Genomic DNA, 25,415 nt, shown 5'->3' with positions numbered 1-25,415 from the left:
TGGAGGCTGTTGGATCTTAATTTTATGATGTAAAAAAAATCATGTGTTGAAACTGCATAAAACACATAGTTGTTGGATAGACACACTCTTTTTTTTATTTCATTCACAGGTACAAGTTGCAGTGGAAGGAATGATGGATCGACTACTGTGTTGTGTTCGCTCGCTTCGCTTGTACCCACACCATTTTACAGGAGCTTGTTGCGACGCGAGGGTTCACCGGCTGTGATTGGTGAGCAATCACTTTACCCGGGCTGGGTTTGTTTCCCATGCGAATGAATGAAAACCGAAAAGGAGCAATAGAATGAGACGTGCGATGAATAGGACTTGGCGTGGTCGACCTTCTGAAATAAATTAACAAAAGAGGCGAGAAGTGAGGAAATAAATTTAGCACTTACAAGTTACAATACATACTCGGCCTTGTTTAAATCTAATATCTAAGTTCTCAGGTGTCACATCGAGTATCACTAAATAATTCGGATACTAATAAAAAGCAAATTATAGAATCTATTAATAATCAGCGACACGAATTTATTAGGTCTAATTAATCCGTCCAATGGCTCTCAAGAAGTTTGTCAAAAGACACCGGATTATTTACATATTTACCATCATTATTATGTGAATGATATAAAAAATACCAAGGCAATAACTCAGATAACAGTAAATATGTAAGGCGATACGACCGAGGCCCGAGGGCGAGGGGAAGGACAAGCCCGGACAGGAGCCTCCAGCCGTCCCGCGCCTAGCGGCCGGTTCCCACCACCAACCGCGGCAGCTCCCACTGCCACTGCCACTGCCAGGCCCCAAAGTCCTGAAGTCCTGACGCGAGGACGAGGACCGGAGCCCGGAGGTGGAGTGAAAAGAAAACACGAAAAGGATTTCGAAAAAGCGGCGCTGCGCGCTGCTGCCGGCGGGGTGTATCCTTATATATACGGCGCCGAGGAGGGGGAGGCCTCGCCCGCACCCTTCCTGCCAACTGCGATCCGCTCTTGTAGGCTCCCTCCCCAATCCGTTTCTCCCCTCCCACTGGTACTGGCCTCTGTCTCTCTATCTCCCAATCCGTGGCCGGAGATTGGCAGTTTCCAGATTGCAGTTCACTTGCTCTGTTCTCTTACACGGTTTGCATGCATGCCCCTGGGCTGTCTGCAGTTTTGCGTGCAGCGGCGGCGTCGAAGGAGGAGAGATGGCGTCGGAGGCCAAGGACGTGGGCATCCTCGCCATGGACATCTACTTCCCGCCCAACTGCGTGCTCCAGGTACCATCGCCAGTCGCCATCTCTGTTTCCCCGCGCGCCAGATTCGCATTCCCCTCCGCTGTTCGATTCCAAGGCGCGCGGGCAGGCGGCGTGGACACCAACACAGCACCACCACACGCTTTGCGTGGTTCCCCTGCGCCTGCGCGACCTCTTTACGGTTGCCGCGGGTTTAGCCTTTTAGCCTGTCCAAGGCTGTTTGGTTCCGGTAGGAGTTTGAAGTCACCCGCCGTTCTTCGCGCCGGGTTGCGCCTTGCGGGGGAGGGAGGAACTAGGAAGGACCTCCACTCCTCCAGCAGCCCAGCGGTCCGGCCCCGTCCGTCTCCTGGGCGACACGAGGTTAGCCGTTCGCCGTGGCAGTTGTGTGCGGCACGGAGCAGAGCTGGTGGGAGGTGGGCTCCCTGCTCAGAGAGCTGCCCTGCTGCCGAGACAGCTGTTTCAATCCCATACCTCGTATGAGTTGTGTCGTTGGCAAGTTGAGCTGGGTCGTTTCAAAATATCGTGTCCCGTGTTTAGCTGGCTATTATCGGGGGACTTGAGTACAATTACGCCCACCTGACTCAAGTCCCTCTAACACTCATCCCTTTAACTGTTGTACACTAAATACACCAATCAACCTTAATAATTCCTGATCAGTACTTCCAGCTGTACTTAAACCATGCGTCGATTGAGCCGAAGGGAACTGTAGATGAAGTACTAGCTGTGTTGGCCATTGATGAGCCGGCTAAGGAGCAACGGTCCTTTTCTATTCTTTTCGTGAAAAGAAATTTGGTCCTTCCCAGATTTTACAAAAGGAACAAGACGTAGTTGCTGACATGCGAACTCCAGCTGGACTTGTTTTTTACTGTTCATATAGGAAAATACTGTTTATATTGAAATGTTGTGAGAGAAAAACACTGCTCTGGCTGGAAACTGTAGCCAACCAGCCAGCCAAAAAAAAAAAATGCCAGCCGAACACTGCATAGCTAGTTGATGCCGACTGAAACGAACTCTCTAGTAGTATTAGGCCCCCTGTGGCCTGTTCAAGGTGCAGGGCTGGTGGCGCCATTTAAGCACCTTGTGCTGATGAGTGACGAAATATCTGTCAAAACTCTTCTTAGCACACGCTACACAGTTCACAACAGGCTCACCAGCAATGCTACCTACCACAGCCAAAGTACAGTATACAGGCACATACGGTCATGGAGAATCCATCACGTATTGCTTTGTTGTTTCACCATGTTTACAGAAAATCAGTAAAGCTTTCACCTCAGTCGTGTGCATAGTAATTTCAGTCCTCAAGTGCATGCTGCTATTTCTACAATTAATTTGTCTGAGTAGAATAATAGGTCAACATGTCAGACCTCTTAGAAAATATCTGTAAACTTGAATACGACAGGAGGGGAAAACAAGATTGTAAATTAAACGAGGGCTTCATCCCATTCAAAACAACTGGTGTTTTTTAGGACACATTCAGTTTTCTATTGTGAGATAGTTGAATCACTCGTAACGCCTCAGTTTGTCTTCAGCTTATTAGCATAGTATCATTCTATTTGGTAGTTGATAGGACTTGATGCCCTACTGGCGTTACTGCGTAGGTTATAGGGGTGGAAGAGGGGAGGACGTGGTCTGTACTCTCGACGCCGGCGAGGGGCCGTGGCGGCGAGAGTGCGGCTGCTGTTGCTGCAACCCTAGAACTCTCGTGGTGCTACAGGAGCGGCGGCACTGTTCACACGCGACAACAGCAGGAGGCGGCTAGGGTTAGGAAATCTCGGCTCCCTTCAGGAAGCCGGAAACAAATCTATTTCTACTTAATCTAATCTCAAAGTCTTTATAAGTATTTATACTTCTCTCTAATAATAATAGGAATAAATAAAATAACTATGGGCTTTTAGGCCCCTAGGCCCCCCTGGCCGGCAGCCCCTAGCCAGTCATGGGCCTACGCCTTGTATAATAGGTGCCGGTCATAACATCTCTCCTCGCCTGCGCAAACAGCTCGTCCTCGAGCTGGAAGTCGGGGTAGAGGGTGCGGAACTCGTCGATGGACTCCCATGTTGCCTCCTCCTCGGAGAAGCCACGCCACTGGATGAGTACGTGCTAGGCACCCCGCCGTTGCTGAGCCCGGAGCGCCTTGGCAGGAGCTGGCAGCAACCGACCGTCCAGGGTCGGCTCAAGGACGCCCAGCGCTGCTGGCGAGTCCCCTTTGTGGCGCTTGAGCAAGCCCACGTGGAAGACATCATGTAAACGAGCACCCTCCGGCAACTGCAGACGGTACGCCACCCGCCGATGCGTTCCAGGACGCGGAAGGGCCCTGCGTAGCGGGGACCGAGCTTGCCTTTAGCACCCGGCTCGAGGGACTGCGCCGTGCGGTGCAGCAACTGCAGCCAGACCCAATCACCCACTTGGAACTCCACATCGCGATGCCCTGCATCATAATACCTCTTGGACAGCTGCTGGGCCTGCAAAAGACGTTGGCGAACCTCTGCCAGGACCTCATCCCGGAATCGTAGAAGAGCATCTGCAGCCTCCGTACGCGCCGTCCCTGGCGTGTAGGGCAACATTGGCGGAGGAGGCCGACCGTAGACGACCTCGAATGGAGTGGCGCGCAGGGCGGTGTGGAAGGAGGTATTATAGCAATACTCCGCCCACGAGAGCTAGTCCACCCATGCACGCGGGCGATCGCCCGTCACACAGCGCAAGTACATGGCGATGACCTTGTTGACCACCTCAGATTAGCCATCCGTCTGCGGGTGGAACGTCGTACTCATGCGGAGTTTAACGCCGGCCATCCGGAAGAGATCCCGCCACACGTGCCCGGTAAACACGGGGTCCCGGTCACTGACAATGGACAGCGGGAACCCATGAAGGTGGACAATGCCGTCGAAGAAGGCCCGGGCGATGGTCGTGGCGGTGTAGGGGTGGCCGAGCGCGATGAAGTGGCCGTACTTGGAGAAGCGATCCACCACGGTGAGAATGACGGACTTGCCACCGACCTTGGGCAGCCCCTCGATGAAGTCCATGGAGATGTCGGCCCACACTTGGGACGGCACCTTGAGGGGCTGCAGCAGCCCCGCCGGTTGCAACGTCTCCGTCTTGTTCTTCTGGCAGGTGGTGCAAGAACGCACCCAATCTTGAACCAACACGCGATCCCGTGGAATGTAGAAATCGGCGCGGAGGCGATGGAGGGTCTTCTGGACTCCCTCGTGGCCAGCAGAGTGTGCCAGGAGGAGCACCTGGTGGCGCAGGTCCCCATGGTCCGGTACAAAGATGCAGGACCCATGGAGAAGGAGCCCGTCGTCGAGGTGCCACGACTCCAAGAGCTCGCCGGCCCGGAGCTGCTGGAGGAGCTGCTGGCCATCGGGCGCGGTCGCTGTTGCCCGCCTGATGTCATCTAGGAGGGCGAAGGTCGGCCCGGACAGGGCATGAACAGCCACAGTCGCCCCCTCCATGGTGGCCGTGGCCCCCTCCTCTACATCCCGGCGAGACAGAGCGTCCGCCACGGTGTTCAGACGCCCCAGGCGGTACTCCACAGAGAAGTCGAAGCCGAAGAGCTTGCTGATCCATTGGTGCTGCGGAACAGTGGATATGCGCTGATCAAGCAAAAATTTAAGACTGTAGTGGTCAGTACGAACCATAAAATGACGCCCCCACAAGTATGGAAGCCAATGGTGCACTACCTGCACCAGGCCGATCAGCTCCCGCTCATACGCTGCAAGCTTCAAGTGCCGGGCAGCAAAGGGCCTGCTAAAGTAGGCGAGGGGTCCCGCGCCCTGATGTAGGACAGCGCCGAACTCCGCACCCGACGCGTCGCAGTCGACGACAAAGGTCGTGGCGAAGTCCGACATCTGGAGAACGGGCCCTATGGTCAAGGCGCTCTTGAGCGCCTCGAATGCTGCTGCTGCTGCGTCGTCCCATGCAAACGCGTCTCGTCGTAAGAGACGCGTGAGCGGTGCTGCGATGAGGCCGAAGTCCCGGATGAACTTCCGGTAGTAGCCCGCGAGGCCTAAGAAGCCGCGGAGGCCCCGGGCGGAGCGTGGCGTCGGCCATGCCGCAACGGCGGCGACCTTGTCGGCGTCCATGGCGACGCCGCCCTCAGAGATCACATGGCCTAGATAGGCCACCGATGTCGCCCCAAATGAGCACTTGGAGCGCTTCAGGTGAAGATGATGTGCCCGCAGCGCATTGAGGACGATGTTGACATGCTGCAGGTGCTCAGCCCACGAAGAGCTGTAGGTCAAAATATCGTCGAAAAATACCAGCACGAACCTCCGTAGGTAGGGTCGGAGCACATCGTTTATCAAGGCCTGGAAAGGTGCTGGGGCGTTGGAGAACCCAAACGGCATCACCAGGAACTCATAGTGGCCGTGATGCGTGTGGAAGGCAGTCTTGTCGATGTCGTCGGAATGCATCCGCACCTGATGATACCCAGAGCGCAGATCGAGCTTGGTGAAGAAGTGAGTGCCATGGAGCTCGTCAAGCAGCTCATCCACCACCGGAATCAGGAACTTGTCCTTGGAAGTCTTGGCGTTGAGGGCGCGGTAGTCGATGCAGAAGCGCCAAGACTTGTCCGCCTTTCGTACCAGCAAGACGGGTGCGGAGAACGGAGAGGTGCTCGGGCGGATGATGCCCTGGGCGAGCATGGCCACACACTGTCGTTCCAGCTCATCCTTCTGCAGCTTGGGGTAGCGGTACGGGCGCACCGTGGCCGGGGCGGTGCCGGGCAGCAGGTGGATGCGGTGGTCGTACGGGCACACCGGTGGGAGCCCTGTGGGCTCGTCGAAGACGGCGCTCTGTTGCTGCAGCAGCAAGTCCATCAGCGGATGCTCGGCGTCGGCGAAGAGTGCAGCGGGGTGCTGCTGTGGGACCGCCGCGTCGTGGCTGCGCACGCCCTGCCAAAGGACGCATCTGCCCTCGCGCCAGAAGGACAATGTCATGGCCTCGAAATCCCACAAGATGGGACCCAAGGTCCGTAGGTAGTCGATGCCGAGGATGAAGTCGAAGCAACCCAAGTCCAATCCGACGCACGTGATGGAAAAAGACTCCGAGCCGATGCGGATGGGCATGTGGCGAGCAATGCCCTCGCAAGGTAGCTGGTCGTCGTTGGCCACGGTGACACGGAGCTGCTCACCGTCCATCGGGGCGAGCCCTAGGCGGCGCATCGTCGCGCCATGGAGGAAGTTGTGCGTGAAGCCAGTGTCGAGTAGCGCCAACAGCCGCTCCCCTTTAACCATCACTGGAAGTAGCATCGTATTGTCCGTGCGGATCCCTGCAAGTGCGTGTAGAGAGACCACGAGAGCATTAGCGGCCGCAGGCTCCTCGACGTCCGGAGCCTCATGGTTGGCGACATTATCCATCGCCGCGGCATCCCCCAGCCCATCGTCGATGTAGTCGTCCGACTCGAGGTAGAAGAGCCGTGGGCACACGTGGCCGCGGGCGTAGGGCTCATCACAGTTGAAGCAAAGCCCTTGTCGACGCCGCTCCAGTTGCTCGGCCGGCGTGAGGCGGCGGAACTGGCGCACCGGGGGCGCCCCGTTCGCCGCTGCTGGTCCGCCCACTGGGGGGACAGGGGCTCTAGGTGGAGGAGCACTTTCTCCTAGCACGCGCGGGGGAAAAGCAGGCCGCTGAGGAGGTCGGGCGCCCCGCTGGAGAGGCGCTGGAGGCATGGCCGCCGCGCGACGCTCGAATGCCCGAGCAAAATACATGGCGGTCTGAAGGTCGGGTGGATCCCGCATCTCCACATCCACCCGAATGTGCTCCGGGAGGCCGCCCATGTAGAGTTCGGCCTTCTGCTTTGTGGAGATGTCGCGCGCATGGCACAACATCGCCTGGAAGCGGTCAGAGAACTCCTGGACGGTGGAGTGGAAAGGTAGGCGCCCCAGCTCGGCCAATCTGGTACCGCGGACCGGTGGCCCGAAGCGGAGACGGCACAACTCCACGAAGCGATCCCAAGGAGGCATGCCCTCGTCTTGCTCGAGGGCGTAGTACCATGTCTGCGCCGTCCCCTTGAGATGGTAGGAAGCCAGCCAGGTGCGGATCGGAGGCCGGTGTGCGCTGGCCCCTGAAAAACTGCTCACAGTGATTGAACCAGTTCAGGGGGTCCTCGGAGCCATCGTACGTCGAGAACTCCAGCTTGTAGAACTTCGGGGGGTGGCGCCCATGATCACCTCCCGGCTCGCTGCCTGGATTAGCAGCCCGCAGAGAAGCTGTCGATGGTTGGAGAGGCGATGGAGTGCGGCAGGAGGCTGCTGCCATGGAGGAGCGTGCCATCGACACCTCCATAGAGGGTGCCTGCTGCGAACGGCCCACCGTGAGCGACGACCAGCGGCCGTCGTCAGCGACGGCGGTATGGACGCCCGCGGTGTCGTCGTGGAGTAGATTGTCTGAACTGAGCCCATGCTAGAATCTGCGACGGCGACGGAGGAAAACGGATCTGTTGAATCGGAACATATGTCGACGGCAGCGATAGGGAGGCCGGCGGCGAGGGCAGTGCCGCGCTGGGCATCCCATAGGGGTACGAGATGGCCGGGTAGGATGCGGCTGATGACGGCGGCGAAGGGGGTGGTGGTGGCTGTGTGGGCAGCGGCAGCGTGATGGTCAGCTGTCCCTGGAGGAGCGCCCGCAGTGTTTCCTGGACCTCCCGCATGCAGTGGCTGAGGTCCACGATTGCCACCGTCGTCTGGTCCGGTGAGAATACCGGGGCCGGCACAGCCACCGATCCCAGCGGCAGCGACGGGGTCACCACCACGCCTGAAGTTGCGGGAGGCGCTGTGGTGGAGAGCGGCGCGGCGGAGATTGCCGGCGAAGGCGAGGACGTTGAGGCAGCGGGGAAGGCCATGATCGGCAAGGTCTCTGATACCAGGTTGATAGGACTTGATGCCCTACCAGCGTTACCGCGTAGGTTATAAGGGTGGAAGAGGGGAGGACGTGGTCTGTACTCTCAATGCCGGCGAGGAGCCGTGGCGACTGCTGCTGCAACCCTAGAACTCTCGTGGTGCTACAGTAGCGGTGGTACTGTTCATGCACGACAATAGCAGGAGGCGGCTAGGGTTAGGAGATCCCGGCTCCCTTCAGGAAGCCGGAAACAACTCTGTTTCTGCTTAATCCAATCTCAAAGTCTTTACAAGTATTTATACTTCTCTCTAATAATAATTGGAATAAAAAATAACTATGGGCTTTTAGGCCCCTAGACCCCCCTGGCCGGCAGCCCCTAGCCAGTCATGGGTCTACGCCTTGTATAATGAGTGCCGGTCATAACAGTAGTTGCTGTGGTATACTGCAAATTTACATGATATTTGTTACAGGAAGAGTTGGAAACACATGATGGCGTGAGCAAAGGAAAGTATACCATTGGGCTTGGGCAGGAAAGTATGGCATTTTGCACTGAAATTGAGGATGTTATTTCGATGAGGTATATTATTTTTTCGGAGTACATACTGGTTAATGCTCCAATTTTCTTTGTTTTCTCTTTTCTTGATATCTTTCTTTTCTATTATCTTGATCGTTCTTTTGTTTCGGAGTTATATGCATGGTCATCATGCACAAAATTAAGCAAGGGAGAGCCATTGCTAAACCAAAACATAGCACTTTGCCATGCTTGATTTTAAGCAATTGTGTCAAGGGCGTCGAACCCTCGACGCGCAGGGCCTCGGCTGCGAAGCTCGTAGCCTTCGGCCGTCTTCTCCGGTGAGGTTATGCCCCTCTACCGCAGGCTTGAGATTAGATGGGAGATAGGATAATAATCTTGCTTAATTCCCCTCAAGTCCGGTTACAATAATATATATATAGCCTTGCGGCTGCCAACAAAAGGAAAACAAACTCCTAATCTTAAGGTAACAAATAGATGCTAATAATAATAAGGGAGCTAATCCTGATAACTTTCCAACTGAGGCCTCCTAGCCACGGCGTGCCTGATCGGCCTCGCTGGGCGCGTTCCGCGCCTGGGACGCGCGCTCGGCCGCCCTGCGTATGTCACGGGCGCGCCTGCGCCGGGCGTACACCCGCCCGCACATGACATCTCTCCCCGCCTCGAAGTCCAGCTCGTCCTCGAGCTGAAACGAAGGAAACCGAGTGCGGAAATCGTCGAGGTCTTCCCAGGAGGCTGCAGCGGGGTCGTGACCCTCCCATTCGACGAGGACTTGGCGAACTCCACGAGCCAGGCGGCCCTGTGTCACCCGCGATGGCGCAGGCACGACGGCACCGTTGGAGATGGGCGGCAACGCCGGTGGAGCAGCTGGCGGTGACCCCACAAACTTCTTGAGGACGCCCACGTGGAACACATCGTGGAGACGGGCATCCGGGGGTAGCTCCAGGCGCACGGCCGCCTCATTGATGACCTCGGTGACCTTATACGGGCCAACGAAGCGCGGCTTCAGCTTGCCACGCACCGCACGGGGCATGGACGCGGCAGGACGCTGCCGGAGACGCAGCAGCGCCCAGTCCCCAACGGTGAAGACGACGCGACGATGATGCTGATCGTAGACGCGCTTCTGGACCGCCTGGGCCTGCTCCAGACGGACACGAATGTCGTCCAGGAAGGCGGCCCTCTCCTCCATCTCTTGAGCGACGGCCACGACCCGAGCTTCGCCCTGCTCGTAGGACCGAATGGTCGGCGGGTCTCTGCCGTAAACCACACGGAATGGGGTCTCACGCAGGGACGACTGAAAGGCGGTGTTGTAGGTGTACTCCGCCCACGGCAGCCACCGGATCCACTGGCGGGGGCGATCGCCGGTGAAACATCGCAGGTACATGACGATGACCCGATTGGCGGCCTCCGTCTGGCCGTCCGTCTGTGGGTGGAAGGCGGAGGACATGTATAGCTTTGTCCCGGTGAGCCGCATGAGCTCCTGCCAGAACGCCGATGTGAAGACTGGGTCGCGGTCCGACGTGATGGACTGCGGCACTCCGTGGAGGCGGACGATGTCGGCGAAGAAGGCGTTGGCGACGGACTCGGCAGTGTAGGGATGTGCCAAAGGAATAAAATGGCAGTACTTGCTGAAGCGGTCCACCACGAAGAGGATGACCGTCTTGCCCTGGACCTTGGGAAGCGCCTCGATGAAGTCGATGCCAAGGTCGGCCCAGACCGCCGATGGCACCGGCAGCGGCTGCAGCAGGCCGGCCGGCTGCAGGTGGTCAGCCTTGTACTGCTGGCAGGTGACGCAGGCCTTGATGAATTCCTGCACCAAAGCACGCATGTTGGGAAAATGAAAGTCGCGTCGGAGCCGATGGAGGGTGCGGTGGATCCCCTCGTGACCGTCATTGTGGACGGCGGCCACAATCTCCTGCAGCAGCGGCGACGCCGGCGGGATGTACAGGCGCCCTGCGTGGGCGACCATGCCATCCACCAGCGCTCACGGCGCAGAACGGGCGCCCGACCGCAGCTCGTCGTGCATGGCGACCAAGGCCGGATCCGTGGCCTGGGCGTGACGGAGGCGGTCGACGAAGTCAAAGCGAGGAGCGGAGATGGCCAGCAGCGACCCGTCCTCCTGATCGCGCCGCGAGAGAGCGTCGGCGACGACGTTGGTGGCGCCCGACCGGTACTCCACCGAGAAATCGAACCCGAGGAGCTTGCCGACCCAATGATGCTGGGGGATCGTAGCGAGGCGCTGGTCGAGGAGGTACTTGAGGCTGTAGTGATCTGTCTTGACTATGAAGCGCCGCCCCCAAAGGTACGGCCGCCAGTGCCGGACCGCCTGGACCAGCCCGATCAGTTCGCGCTCGTACGCGGCGAGCGAGGAGTGGCGGGGCGCCACCGGCCGGCTGAAGAACGCGACGGGGTGGCCCTCCTGGACCAGCACGGCGCCGAACCCGGACGTAGAGGCGTCACACTCGACGATGAAGAGCTTGTCGAAGTCGGGCATGGCGAGCACGGGCGCCGTCGTCACAGCGGCCTTGAGAGCCGCGAACACCGCTGCGGTGGAGTCGTCCCACGAGAAGCCATCCTTCTTGAGCAGGCCCGTCAGCGGTGCCGCAATCGTCCCATAATTGTGGACGAACTTGCGGTAGTATCCGGCGAGGCCGAGGAAGCCGCGCACCGCCCGGGGGGAGCGAGGCGTGGGCCAGTCGACGATTGCCTGGACCTTCGCCGGGTCCATGGCCACCCCAGCCGCCGAGATGATGTGGCCTAGGTAGGCAACGCTGGGCGCCCCGAAGGAGCACTTGGACCGCTTGACGAACAACTGGTGGCGGCGGAGTGTATCGAGGACGGTCCGGAGGTGTCGCAGATGGTCCGCCCACGTCGTGCTGTAGATCAAAATATCGTCAAAAAATACCAGAACGAAGCGGCGGAGGAACGGCCGGAGCACATCATTCATCAGGGCTTGAAAGGTCGCCGGGGCGTTGCACAGGCCGAACGCCATGACCAGGAACTCGTACAAGCCGTCATGGGTGCGGAACGCCGTCTTGTGGATGTCCTCTGGGCGCATGCGGACTTGGTGATAGCCCGAGCGCAGGTCCAGCTTGGTGAAGAACTGAGCCCCGTGGAGCTCGTCGAGGAGCTCGTCGACCACCGGGATGGGAAAGGCATCCTTGACTGTCCGCGCGTTCAGCGCCCTGTAGTCGACGTAGAAACGCCACGACCCGTCCGGTTTCTTGACGAGGAGGACGGGCGACGAGAACGGGGAGTCGCTCCGGCGGACGATGCCCTGCTCCATCATGGCGGCGCACTGGCGTTCCAGTTCATCCTTGTGGGCCGCCGGGTACCGGTAGGGTCGGACGGCCACCGGCTGCGCGTCCGGCTTGAGCATGATGCGATGGTCGTGCGCGCGCACAGGGGGCAGACCGGTCGGGTCGGCGAAGACCCCCCCGTACGCGAGCAGCAGCGCCTCGAGGAGGGAGTCGGTGTCGAGTGTCGCACGCAGTGCCGGAGACGACGGTGGGGCGACGCTGGTCCAGGAGAAGGTGCGGCCGCGGCGCTGAAACGTCAGGCGCTGGCGGCTGAGGTCCCAGACGACGGCCCCGAGCGCGCCGAGCCAGTGTGTGCCGAGGACGATGTCGTACCCTGCCAACGGCATGACGAAGAGGTCGGCCGGGAATGACTCGCCGTCGACGAGCAGGGGCGCGGCGCGGAGGACGCCCGCGCACGCGACGCGCTCCCCGTTGGCGACCAGCGCCGTAAGGCGGGGGCGCTGGTGGAGGGGCAGGCCGGAGCGCCTTGCTACGTCTTCCGCGATGTAGTTGTGCGTGCTGCCCGAGTCGAGGAGAGCCACGAGCCTCAGGGGCCCCAGGCCCACCGTGATCTGCATGGTGCCCGCCATCGGCACCCCGGCCAGCGCCTGCAGGGAGAAACAGGGCGCCTCGGCGTTGTCCACGACGGCGGCGTCCTCGCCCTCGGCCTCCAGTTCGACCCCTTCGACGAAGAAGATGCGCCTGCAGAAGCGGTTATGGCCACGGGTGTACCTCTCATTGCAGTTGAAGCACAAACCGAGGCGACGGCGGTCGGCCATCTCCTCCTGCGTAAGACGGCGCTGGGAGCCCTCGGGTCGGCCCGGCTGCGCAGCCGCCGGCGGTGCAGGGAGAGCCAGGAGGGGCGGCGGGCCCGGCAGGACGGCTCTGGCCGCGGCCGGTGGAGGCGGTGGTGGCCCGCACGTGCCTGCTCTCGGGGGAGGAAGCGCCGGTCGGTCCAGCTCCATCAACTCGACCTGGCGGGCGAGGCTGATAGCGGCGACGAGGGTGTCCGGATGGTGGATGCGGACGGCGTTGCTGAGCGGAGGTCCGAGGCCGCCGGTGAAGAGTTGGACTCGCTGCGCCTCGTCGAGCCGGCCAGCGCGAGGGATCAGGGCCTGGAACCGGTTGGCATACTCCTCCACGGCGCCGGAGCGGCGGCACTGCGCCAACTCGAACATGGGGGCCGAGCGCAGGGGGGGACCGAAGCGCAGGTCCAGGAGATCCTTGAAATTCCCCCAGGACGGCGTGCCTTCGTCCTCCTGCAGTTGGATGAACCACAGCTGTGCGGCGTCGTCCAAGTGGTAGGCCGCCATGCGCACGCGCTCCTCCGGCATGGTGAGATGTTGCCGGAAGTACGCCTCGCACTTGTGGAGGAACGGCATGGGGTCGGACGTGCCATCATAGTGGGGAAAATCCCACTTCTTGTGCTTCGGATGGAACTCGAGATCGCGCTGATTGTTGGCGCGACGGTTGTCGGAGCTCTCAGCCGTGGGCGCCTTCTCCTTGAGTGAGGTGACATCGGCCTCCAGGGTGGAGATCTTGGCGGACACCTTCTTCATCTCGTTGAAGAGATCGGTCAGGGTAGGCTCGGCCATGGGCGGCGACTGACTGGGCGCGGTGGGTGGGTTGTGGGTGGGCGGCGGCTGGTTGCGGGAGGGTGCTGGCGCGGCGGACTGTGAACGCGAAGAGGATGAGCGGCTGACCACTGATACCAGGCTGTCAAGGGCGTCGAACCCTCGACGCGCAGGGCCTCGGCTGCGAAGCTCGTAGCCTTCGGCCGTCTTCTCCGGTGAGGTTATGCCCCTCTACCGCAGGCTTGAGATTAGATGGGAGATAGGATAATAATCTTGCTTAATTCCCCTCAAGTCCGGTTACAATAATATATATATAGCCTTGCGGCTGCCAACAAAAGGAAAACAAACTCCTAATCTTAAGGTAACAAATAGATGCTAATAATAATAAGGGAACTAATCCTGATAACTTTCCAACTGAGGCCTCCTAGCCACGGCGTGCCTGATCGGCCTCGCTGGGCGCGTTCCGCGCCTGGGACGCGCGCTCGGCCGCCCTGCGTATGTCGCGGGCGCGCTTGCGCCGGGCGTACACCCGCCCGCACATGACAAATTGATTCTGCCTTCAACACCAGAATATTAGTTCCTGTATTTGTGATATAATTGTCCTTGGTCCCTTACCTTTATCCTGTCATTTGTGAAACACAATTTGAAACAATGTTATTTCATTTTCAATACCCAGACAATATTTGTTTCTCATTTAGTCCTATTGTTATAAATCTAACTTATTAAGATATTGGCTCAGCTTGACAGTGGTGAAGTCCCTCCTGAAAAATTATAACATTGACCCAAAGTGCATTGGACGTTTGGAAGTTGGCAGTGAAACAGTAATAGACAAGAGCAAGTCTATAAAGACATGGCTGATGCAAATATTTGAGGTTTGTTTCTTTCATTACAAAAAATCTTTTCAATTTTTTTTAAACTTGGTTGGTTGAAGTTTTCAGGCATGATCCAGTGATCCTTGTTGATAAGCTAAAAAGTGAAAATAATTCATTTTATTTTCAATAGCTGTCTTGAAATTTTCAAATTGAGCTTGCTTTGGTTACGTTTTCTGACAGCTTCATTTGAATTCAGGAATCTGGCAATACTGATATTGAAGGAGTTGACTCGTCCAATGCATGCTATGGTGGAACAGCTGCATTGTTTAATTGTGTTAACTGGGTTGAGAGCAACTCATGGGATGGGCGTTATGGACTTGTTGTTTGCACAGACAGTGCGGTAGGTGACATGTTATTATTCAATTTGTGACGAGTAAAGATGATATTAATTAGCCAAAACATAATTATTTTTCTTGATCTTTTGAAGCACTTGCTGTTTCTCGTCCTGACATTTTCGATCCACTTTGATACCCTTTCTTTCAGGTTTATGCTGAAGGTCCGGCTCGTCCTACTGGTGGTGCGGCTGCTATTGCAATGCTGATTGGACCAAATGCTCCTATTTCTTTTGAGAGCAGATATAGGGGATCTCATATGGCCCATGTATACGACTTTTACAAGCCCGATCTCGCAAGTGAATATCCGGTCTGTCTCTAGTCTACATGTGTCTTGAACACCAAAACAGATGCAATAAACTTGAAATTTAATGGAAAGGGATTTATGCCGTGCAATGTGTGTAGGTGGTTGATGGGAAGCTATCACAGACATGCTACCTCATGGCATTGGACTCATGCTACAATGTATTTTGCAAAAAGTAAGTTATACCCCTTTATTTCAGAACATTAGCCAAGTTGAGTGAGCTGACTGAATCCGAATCCACTATCCCATATTTCAGGTACGAAAAGCATGAGGGAAAGCAGTTTTCAACTTTCGATGCAGATTATGTTGTGTTCCATTCTCCATACAACAAGGTACCTGAAACACACATACTCTATGATTTTAAGATTTCAGTAGCAAAGTGCACATGACAGGTGGCATCTCAGTGATGGTCTTGCAAAGGCAACTTAATATTTGTTGCTCTCGGAAAAATATTTTTTATTATCTGCTTCCTAATTATAAGTTTTTGCTTTGTTCAGCTTGTACAGAAAAGCTTCGCTCGTTTGTACTACAATGATTTCTTGAGAAACTGCAGGTTCGTCATTTGCTATATTAGCATCTTTGCGTGCATCAAACAATTCACTTGACAAAATTGACAACTGGCTCAACTAAAAGATTTCCCGCCCATATCAAGCAGCACGGTTGATGAAGAGTCAAGGGAAAAATTGGCACCCTATGCAGGCTTGTCATCTGAAGAAAGCTACCAGAGTCGCGACCTTGAAAAGGTATATAAAAGGTTAGATTACTAGAAGTATCTCCACATGGTCAAACTATCTGGCACTGATCATTTAAGCTGTGCTACACAGGCATCTCAGCAAGTTGCAAAGAACCTGTACGAGTCCAAGGTCCAGCCAACAACATTGATCCCAAAACAAGTTGGGAATATGTATACAGCATCACTCTATGCCGCTCTTGCATCGATTATTCATAATAGACATGAAACTCTGGTATAATACTATTTAGTATTTACAATGTGTGTTTCCCTCTGCTTTTACAAGACTGGCCGGTCGATGTTGAAGTAATTTCTTTTCTTCCTGTACTTTTGATATGTCCAGGCAGGCCAGAGGATTGTTATGTTTTCATATGGCAGTGGGTTGACATCAACAATGTTCTCTTTCAAGATTAATGAAGGCCAGCACCCTTTCAGTCTATTAAACATTGCAAACATAATGGATGTTTCCAAGAAATTGATGGCAAGACATGTGGTGAGTATTAGCGATATTCTTTCAAGAAAAAAATCTTCAATTATCACTGAGGCCCACTATGATTAACATAAAGTGAGTGTATGTTCCATGCAGGTTCCCCCAAAGAATTTTGTCGAGGCACTGAAACTGATGGAGCACCGCTATGGGGCGAAAGATTTCGTGACCAGTCAAGACACAAGTTTGCTATCTGCAGGCACATATTATCTCACGCACGTTGACTCCATGTACCGAAGGTTCTACGACGTGAAAGGTGACGCTGTCACCACTGCAATGTCCAACGGCCACTGATCTGTCTTCAGCCCGAAGCTGCAATAAGTCAAATAACAGAGGCAGGTGTCCTAAGCATTCTGAGTGTTCTTAGATCATCTATTAGGAGGGGAAGCTGGAGCTTAGATTAATATCTGCCCAGTTGTAAGGTTGTAAAGTTAGTTAGAGCTGCGCCGTTGTTGTAATGCTTGCTTAGTAAAAATTCTGGTGCTCTTCAGTTCTTTAGTGTGGATTGCAGTGCTTGCAAAATTCAAATCAAGCACGCTGCTGGGTTATAAGAATTCTGAATAATCTGCAGAATCACTGGTTACATCCAAGTTATGCTGTTGAATGCACGATTTCATGTTTAACACGATTAATGCATCTGGATTCAGTTGTATTGTTGGAGCAGTCGTGTCGTGTCTTGATGGATGAGCTGACTGGAGGGAGCTGAATAGCATGTTTTTCTTTTTTCTTTTTTCTTTTTGTGCTATAGAAATGTTTCTTGCCCTATGAGGTACGCATATAGTTTAGACTATACATTTTGTCGGTCTAGTAAAAAATTCTCTAGTATTCGTATGCTAGTTTCAATACCCAGGAAATATCGATGTATGGATAGAATTTAGGCATCTGGATTGTCTTCCGTTCATAGTTGAATTCGACAAACAATGTCCAGCGGTACGTGTGACCAGCCAATTTATTTGTGGCATTTGGTTTTATATTCCCGAAGGGCAGGCCTGGTGTAAGCGGTAGAGTGTTACCGTCTGTGACCGAAAAGTCCTGGATTCAAGTCAGGGTCTCCTCGCATTGCTTAGGCGAGGGTAAGGCTGCCACTGACACCCTTCCCCAGACCCCACAGATCGGGAGCTCTCTACACTGGGTACGTACTTTTGGTTTTATATTCCCGCAAATCTGCATTCAAATTCAATCAAATAACACGCCCCATTTCATCCGTATACAGACTTTCCGGGCAAACGGAGGCCTCACTACTGGAAACCCATCCTTTGCCGAGGGCTTCTGGGTTTGCCGAGGGCTAGATCTCGGGCACTTGGCAAAGGCTCTATTTGCCGAGGGCCAGCCCCAGGAGCCCTCGACAAAGATAGGCTCTCGGCAAAGAGGCCTTTGCCGAGGGCCTGGCCCTCGACAAAGAAACGGCCCTCGGCAAATTGGCCCTCGACAAATATGGCCGGATGGGTCACGGCGGCCACTGGCGTCAGTCTTTGCCGAGTGCCCGCCGTCAGGCACTCGACAAAGATTTTTATTTTATTTTTAAATTTTCTTTGCCGAGGGCCATTGGCCAAGCCCTCGGCAAAGATCCCCTTTACCGAGAGCCAGGCTAGGCCCTCGGCAAAGATTTTTTAATTTTCTTTGCCGAGGGCCATTGGTCAGGCCCTCGGTAAAGATTTTTTGTTTTGTTTTTTGAACCCAGTTTTTTTTGTGGTGCTATAATACATTATTTAAAACTCAATTTTAAAATTTGGGCCAATTTTGATATTTTTATATATTTCCCTAATTTATTTCTTTTCGTTGATTTTTTTCGAATATTTCAAATTTGAACTGCAGGTGGATGGAATAATGCAATTTAGTGATTCGAAAAATGTTATTCATGGTATTTGGTGTATGTTGAGTCCCTATCCACGAACTCGCATCAAATTTCGGGCATCTTCTTCACGTAACATGACAAGGAACTTGTCGAAAAAGTGTTTTTAAATTATATAAAATCCATACGAAGTCCGAAAATCACGAAACTTGTCGAGGTGTCATGTTATCGCATGTGTAGGCTGTGGTAAAAATTGAGAAGGTTTCGAGCAAGTTGTGATGTCGGATGCCTAAAACCCAGACATATGTGGAGAAGGAGGAAGGGGAAGAGAAGGAGAAGAAGAGGAGGAGGAAGGGGAAGAGAAGGAGAAGAAGAGGAAAAGGAGAGAAGAAGAAGAAGAAGAAGAAGGGGAAGAAGGAGAGGAGGAGGAGGAGAAAGAGAAGAAGGGAAGAGGAGAAGCGGAGAAGAGAGAAGGGAAGAGGGGGAGAGGAGTACTCCGACGCCGCTCGACCTTGCTGGAGAAGAAAGTGACCCCCGCACCGTGACGCCCGACTCCACCGCAACCCTAGGTAAAACTCTTGTTGTCGGCCTTCGTGCCGTATGTGGTTGTGTGGGCCTTCGTGCCGTAAATTGATATGAGGGCCTTCGTGTCGTTGTGGTTGTCGGCCTTCGTACTGTTGTGAATGTCGGTCATCCTGTCATTTTTTTGCAAGTTTTAGAAACCTCCCCGTGCAGGGGAGGTGCTGCCAAAATTTTGAACAAACAATAATCTATTGCCTTTTTATGCAGGAGAAGAGCACGTCGGAGGGGACCCGGAGGACCCCGATCGTCTTCGTCGGCGTCGCGGTTCTGTCTGCACTACGTTGCCTCGCCACTGCGTCGACTCGCCACAGCCCCGCTAGCCTGACTTCACCGACACCCTAGGTATAAATAACCTCTTTTTCCCCATGTCTGTCGTAGCCCGCGCGTAACCCAATTATGCGTCTCCCGTCCGAAAGAGATACGGTCGTAGGTATGCGGATCTTTGCATATCTGCGACCGTATCTGTTTTGGATTGTCCACGTTCTTTGGACAGCTCGCGGATGCGTAGATAGGTTAGTTTCCATGGTCCGCTTCGGTCCGAGACGGAGTTTCAGCATCACCTCCCTGTTGTTCTCTGGATACACACTCTCCCTTGCAGGACGTGTATCGGGAGAACAGCGGGGAGGTGCTGCCGAAATTCTATCTCGGAGAGGAGCGGAGCCTGGAAACTGACCTCATCTACGCATCCGCGGGTAGGATTAGGACCTATCCTCACCTATTAGACATTAGGAACGCCGCGTAGATGCAATTGATGGTCACAATACTCTGTGATGTAATGTTAAAGGATGGAGGACCGTCAGTGGATGTACACGGACTGAAGAAGCAGGAGTGACTACGACTATGAATGGGTGAAGGTGACATATCGTTTCTTGAAACATGCATTTGGCCCAGGAGCAGGAGGACATTCTCTAGTTTGGTGTCCCTGCAGCAAATGTGACAACAGAAGAAAGGTAGACGAGAAGACCATGGGTAGACATCTTGTGTTCAATGGTTATATGCCTGGCTACCAGCAGTGGATCTACCATGGTGAAGCAGATCGTATAAGAGCAGAGGTGGTGAGAGCATGCCTCGAGGCTTTTGATGATGATGCTGGGGTAGCAGACATGCTAGATGACACCCACCAAGCTCACTTCGCTGAACGACGTGAGAAGGAGTTGAGCTTTTTCTTCCGCCAGCTTTGTGCCAAGGAGATATCTCGGACCGTCGCTCAGGACTTGGAAAAAGCGGCACCTGTGTTGCTCTGTAAGCTAGAGAAGATCTTTCCACCTGGCTTCTTCTTGCCGATGCAGCATCTGATTGTGCACCTCCTGTCCGAGGCACGTTTGGGGGGGGGGGGCGTGCAGGCCTGTTGGTGCTATCCAATCGAGAGATGTCTAAAGACTCTTCGCAAAAAATGTACAAATAAAGTCAGAATTGAGGCTTCCATTGCAGAGGCATGCCTTCGGGAGGAGGTGGCAAACTTCACAATGCAATACTACAAGCCGAACCTTTCTAGCAATCATAATCCACTCCCTCGTTACAATGCTGGCGAAAATGAATCGACCCTCAGCCTTTTCCAAGGCCAACTCAGCAGTGTAAATGAATCAACCCCGAAGCTATTAAGAAATGAAGAGTGGCACAGTATTATGCTATATGTGTTGAATAACCTTACCGAGGTGCAGCCGTTCATCAAGTAAGTTCGCAACGAACTTGTTTCAATACGCCATTGATTCTCATTCAGGTAGGGAATTTGTTCGTGAATTATGGCATCAATCAAGGGATCCTACCTCGCATGAACAAGACACCCTTGTTTCGTGGGGTGCGAGAGCAGGGAGGCCTGATTTCATTTCTTGGTTCAAACAAAAGGTAATGTCCAATTTAGCTCGTACGTTCGATTGTCCAAGGTGATCGTACGTTTGATTAATATAACGATCTATCACGCTTCACCTTGCAGGCCTAGACCGGTTCGTCCATGAGTGACGAGTTGAAACAGGTTGCAAACGGCTGTGACGTTAGGGTGAAGTCATTTACCGGCTATGACATGAATAGATATCACTTCCACACAACAAGTTACGAGCAGATTCGGCCCAAATGAAAAACCACAAATAGCGGAGTTTGTACGTCCGGCACTGATGGCCTCGACTATCATGGTAGAGTTGAGGAAATCTATGAACTCTCATTTCATGGAGACAAACCTCTTAAACCTATCATGTTCAAATGCCACTGGTTTAATCCTTGATCAACGAGACGAACCCCTCATCTTGGGCTAGTCGAGATTCGAGAAGATTCCATCTATCCTAGAAAAGATGTCTACATTGTGGCTCAACAGGGCGTGCCGGTGTATTATACTCGATACGCCAACCAAGATAGAGGATCTTAAGGGTTGGGCTATTGTGCACCAGGTATCTCCACATGGTAAACTATCTGCCCCAAACGATGATGATTACAACTTCAACGCAAACACATATGATGGACAGTTCTATCAAGAAGATGGGCTACCGGGCACGTTTGAGATAGTCTTACCCGAAACAATCGAAATGGAAGTAGACAACGAAATGGTTGATGGCGAGGTCAATGGAGATGTGGTGGTAAATGTCAAGGACATAGCAATGCTTGAGCGATTACTTCTAGGCAATGACTACGATGACAATATAGAACCTTCGGATAGTGTTGCCCATTTGGACAATTTTGACAATAATGACGAGACCTATGATCCCAATCATGAAGATTATTCCTGATACATGTAATACTATGTTTTTTAATTTGTGTTTTGTTTATATATTTTGAATCTATTTCTAATATATGTACTAATTAGTCTTGTTAATTCTTTGTGATTGCAGGTAATTGAACAAAGATGGCGAGCAGACGTCCACGCCGTGACACGCCCTCGGTTTACGAGAGAGACCGCCCTCTCCTTCGAGGTGAGGGGTCATCGTCTGGGGCAGCGTCTGTAGGAGGTGACGAGAGGAGGACCAGGGGCAGCAGCCGTAGGAGGCAGTGGTCTCCTCCCTCGCCACGTGACGAGGTGCTGGAGGAGGAGCACGTGACGGCCATGGCCACGTCCTCGTCGAAGGACGAGAGGGGTCAGCAGATGGGCGAGGAAGGCAAGGCGCTCGAGGACGAGGGAGGCGAGGCGCTCGAGGGTGAGGGAGGTGAGGGGCTCGAGGACGAGGGAGGGGGTACCGCTACCCAGACTCCCTACGAGCGAGGTCCTGCGAGCCTCCCTACGGTCCCGCTTCCTCACAACCGCCCAGTGATTCGGCCTATGGCAAAGAGGTAAGTAACTATAGATGTTATCACAATTACTTCATAAGATATGTTGGAAATCATAAGAGAAACTGATAAATTTTCTTAATCGCTTGTGCAGGGCCTGGTTGGTTTTGTCAGGTACTCCAACACGCACCCCCGCGAACATCCTTGGTGTTTTGTGCAGGAAATGGTACCTCGGCATTGTGCAACTATCCGAAGAGCCGGTGGTGCGGGAGCCGGCCTCCAACTGGGATAGGTACGCGCTGGTCACGGATGACATTTACCGCAACAAGCAGGAGCGGGTATTGGCGGAGTTTTGGGTAAGTTTCTCTCGCACAACATTGCTTAATACATCTCATTCATTGATTAAATATTTTATTAAAATAATGAATGGATACATCGGTTTTGTATGCAGAAAATTTTCAAGGCCGAAGAAGGACTTGAGGCCCAGGCGGATCGGGCGGCTGTAGTAGCTTGTAGGAAGTACGTCACCGAGATGCACCACCATGGGCGTGTCCAAGCCCACGTAGACTACTACAGGTCGGTACTTAAGCAGTCCCTCCCCAAGCCTCAAGCAAGACTGATTACGCTGACCCGGGACCAGTACCTTGAGGTAGGCAAATAACATTCATAATGATTCGTTTTGATATTAAGTAGATTCAATTTCATCTTCCTATATGTCAAATACTCGATGACTTGTAGGTGATTCTCTGGTAGTGTCGATCGTATCCCGAGTGCTGGGCCATGATCGTGGACAAGTGGTTATCATAGGACTTTGTGACACGTACGAGAGGTAGCACTTTTTAAAAACTAAACACAGCCTAATGTGTAATTTGGCCAAGCCTAGCAATAGTCACTTGATCTTGATCACAACCCTCTATGCTTCATCAAACGACCATAAGATGCCGCAGCGCGCCGTGCTCCATTTGCTTCCTGGTGGCCGTGAACAAAAGGAATCGTGGAGCGCAGGACACGCTAAACCCCCACAGGCATGTGTCCATCCGACGACGGCGAGGAGACCCTCGCCGCGTTGATACAAGCCTCCAGGACCCCTGAGGGCCGGGAGGGCCTCTCCGACGTGCTCGCCGACACCCTCTTCCTCCTCCCGGCCTCCCCGTCGCGCCTCCTGCTCCTGCGCCTCCGCCTCCTCCGCAACCTCCTCGCGGGCCACGAGCTCAACCAGTACGCCTTCATCGAGCGCTGCGGCCCCGCCGCCGTCGCCGCCTCCGTGCTCTCCATCCCCTCGCTCGCCCCCGACGTGGCGCGCGCCGCGCTCCAGGCGCTCGGGAACGCCGCGCTCGCCGGGGAGTTCCACCGCGACGCCGTCTGGGAGGCGCTCTTCCCCGAGGCGCTGCGGGAGTTCGCGGGGCTCAGGGACCAGGGAGTCCTGGATCCCCTGTGCATGGTCCTCGACACGTGCTGCGGCGGGGAAGGCGGTCGCGGGAGGCTCGAGGAGCTGTGCCACCAGGAGCTGGGCCTTCCCATCCTCGTCCAAGTTGTCACTACGGCCTCGCAAGGTGAGATGAGTTCGCCCTCGCAGTGTTGTTCAAGTGTCCTGTACGTGCTATGGACATTGATGATTTGTTTTCAAGTGCTAGGTTATTAGGTCAGTCTGTAATTTGGCATTCTACTAGTATCAGATTGTTGCATGGCAAGATGTGTGAGCCTGCTACCGTAGTTGGGAATTGGGATGCATACTTTTTGCTTATATGTATATCTAATGACAAGAAAAATCTTCTGGTTATTTTGTTGCAATGTGCAGTAGTCTTCACCACTGGGATTTATTAGGCTGTTATACAAGTTCCTCTGTTGTTTTGTCTGTACAAGTTCAGAGCTGTATATGACCCTAACCAGAATTATGTATTGCAGTGGGGCACAAGGAAGAGTGGTTAGAGTGGCTTCTGTTCAAAGTCTCTGTTGAGGAGCAGAAGTTTGAGAGCTTGTTCTATGCCTTATGCTCCACTAATGATGTTGAGCGCACAGACAGTGGCGAGTATAATGCTAAGCATGTTTTTCTTCTGGGTATGCTGGCAAGGTGTTTGAACAGCCATCCCAAAGAAGTTACTGTCTCGGACAGTTTTGCACATGATGTTTTCAATCTACACAAGCATGCTGCCGAAACTGTGAATTTTGTTCACCGAGGTACCTCCCCTCTTCCAACTGGCAATCCTGCAATCGATGTCCTTGGATATACACTGCAGCTCCTGAGGGACATCTGTGCCTGGGAATCCACCTCATCAGATACTCAACGCCCTGTTGACTCACTATTGCAGACTGGCTTTGTAAAGCGCCTTCTGAGATACCTAGGTGAGCTTGAGCCACCAAGTACAATCAGAAAATCGATGGCAGGAGGACAAGGAGATAACCATCCAGCTCTTGAAAATGCAAAGGTCTGCCCATACATTGGTTACAGGAGAGATTTGGTTGCGGTCATTGCTAATTGCTTACACGGAAGGAAGAAGGTGCAGGATGAGATTAGGCAGTTAGGTGGGATCATGTTGCTGCTGCAGCAGTGTGTCATCGATGAAGACAATCCATACTTGAGGGAGTGGGGTCTGCTGGCTGTTAAGAACTTGCTTGAAGAAAATGAAGAAAATCAGAAGGAGGTTTCTGAACTTGAGATGCAGGAACCTGTTATAACTCCAGAGATTGCTAACATAGGTCTAAAGGTGGAGATAGACAAGGAAACAGGTCGTCCAAAACTGGTCAATACTTCTGATGTAAGTATTACCTGATCTAAATAAAATAAGTTTGGATTGGATATTTATAAATAACTGCATTTGTAATATCCACGTCTTATTATCCTAAATGCTTGTTAAACTAAATAACTGGTTCATTGTGCGATTTGTTTAATTGTTTATCAAGAGCATTGTATTATAGTATTTGAAATCTAGGTTACACTGCAGTTGCATCGAGTTGTGTTTATTCTTAATTGTTATCTACTATCTAGTTGTAAGCTCTTTGCTCATCATTTCGCGCGAATATAGACATATAGTTGAGTTGTAGATGAGCTTTTCTTTCTGCCTTCCCTATGACTCATAAATTGATAATTTGACCAAAAACATACCGATGTCTTGGACTGTGGTTGCATATAACTGTGTTAACAAATCTCAGTATTTGTAATTTTGAGTATAACCTGCTGCATTTTGTCATTAAATTGGTTATACTGCTGCATTGCAATGTGACAGCAGCAATGTTATCTGACTGATTGACTGAGTGCATAATTCGTTTTGCAGATTTGAACTCTGACTACAGGCACTGCCAGAATCAAAGTTATGTTGATGCTGTGGCTAAGAATACATGTGCTACCTTTTGGTTGAAAAAGTCTGCAATGTACTCCAATGATGAAGAGGTCATATGTACATATGGTCGTTATGATTGAGAAACCAGAATTTCGCCACAAGAGTTATTTGAATTTTGAGAGAAGTAATTCGTTGTAAGCAAAGCAGTTATAGGAAAGTATGTGGTTGGTGGTCTTGTAAAACTAAAATTTGTAGAAAACGTGGATGGGCGGTAAACATTTGGTCTTTCCTGTGTGGAAAATTTAGTTTTATGCCTTCAATAGATTACAGCTTCCAGAATTTCCATTATGTATATATCAATTAGTCTAGGCAAACATGGTGC

At 53.2% G+C, this 25,415-nt stretch overlaps 2 protein-coding genes across 4 annotated transcripts; both read left to right on the top strand.

Moving 5' to 3' along the window:
• The first annotated feature begins 777 nt into the window (after nt 1-777).
• LOC136535793 (hydroxymethylglutaryl-CoA synthase-like) lies at nt 778-16,841 on the top strand. Of its 3 annotated transcripts, none has more exons than XM_066528201.1 (13): nt 778-988; nt 1,147-1,252; nt 8,530-8,636; nt 14,204-14,336; nt 14,533-14,676; nt 14,820-14,978; nt 15,074-15,147; nt 15,229-15,304; nt 15,470-15,525; nt 15,628-15,715; nt 15,797-15,937; nt 16,046-16,195; nt 16,289-16,841. In XM_066528201.1, exons 2-13 carry the CDS (start codon nt 1,181-1,183, stop codon nt 16,481-16,483), a joined length of 1,395 nt encoding a protein of 464 aa, XP_066384298.1. In that variant the 5' UTR covers nt 778-988; nt 1,147-1,180; the 3' UTR covers nt 16,484-16,841. The 3 variants fall into 3 exon arrangements, with proteins under 3 accessions (XP_066384298.1, XP_066384297.1, XP_066384299.1); XM_066528200.1 differs by having other exon boundaries at nt 779-1,026; XM_066528202.1 differs by lacking the exons at nt 778-988; nt 1,147-1,252 and adding an exon at nt 1,471-1,588.
• A 5,716-nt stretch (nt 16,842-22,557) lies between these two features.
• LOC136535795 (uncharacterized) lies at nt 22,558-25,355 on the top strand. The gene is made up of 3 exons (XM_066528203.1): nt 22,558-23,308; nt 23,661-24,511; nt 25,028-25,355. Exons 1-3 carry the CDS (start codon nt 22,783-22,785, stop codon nt 25,031-25,033), a joined length of 1,383 nt encoding a protein of 460 aa, XP_066384300.1. The 5' UTR covers nt 22,558-22,782; the 3' UTR covers nt 25,034-25,355.
• The last annotated feature ends 60 nt before the right edge of the window (nt 25,356-25,415 follow it).

The sequence above is a fragment of the Miscanthus floridulus genome, chromosome 2 (genome assembly GCF_019320115.1).
Source record: "Miscanthus floridulus cultivar M001 chromosome 2, ASM1932011v1, whole genome shotgun sequence".
NCBI lineage: Eukaryota > Viridiplantae > Streptophyta > Magnoliopsida > Poales > Poaceae > Miscanthus > Miscanthus floridulus.
The sequence above is the reverse complement of the archived record's forward strand: the minus strand, read 5'-3'. Positions and strand labels throughout refer to the sequence as shown.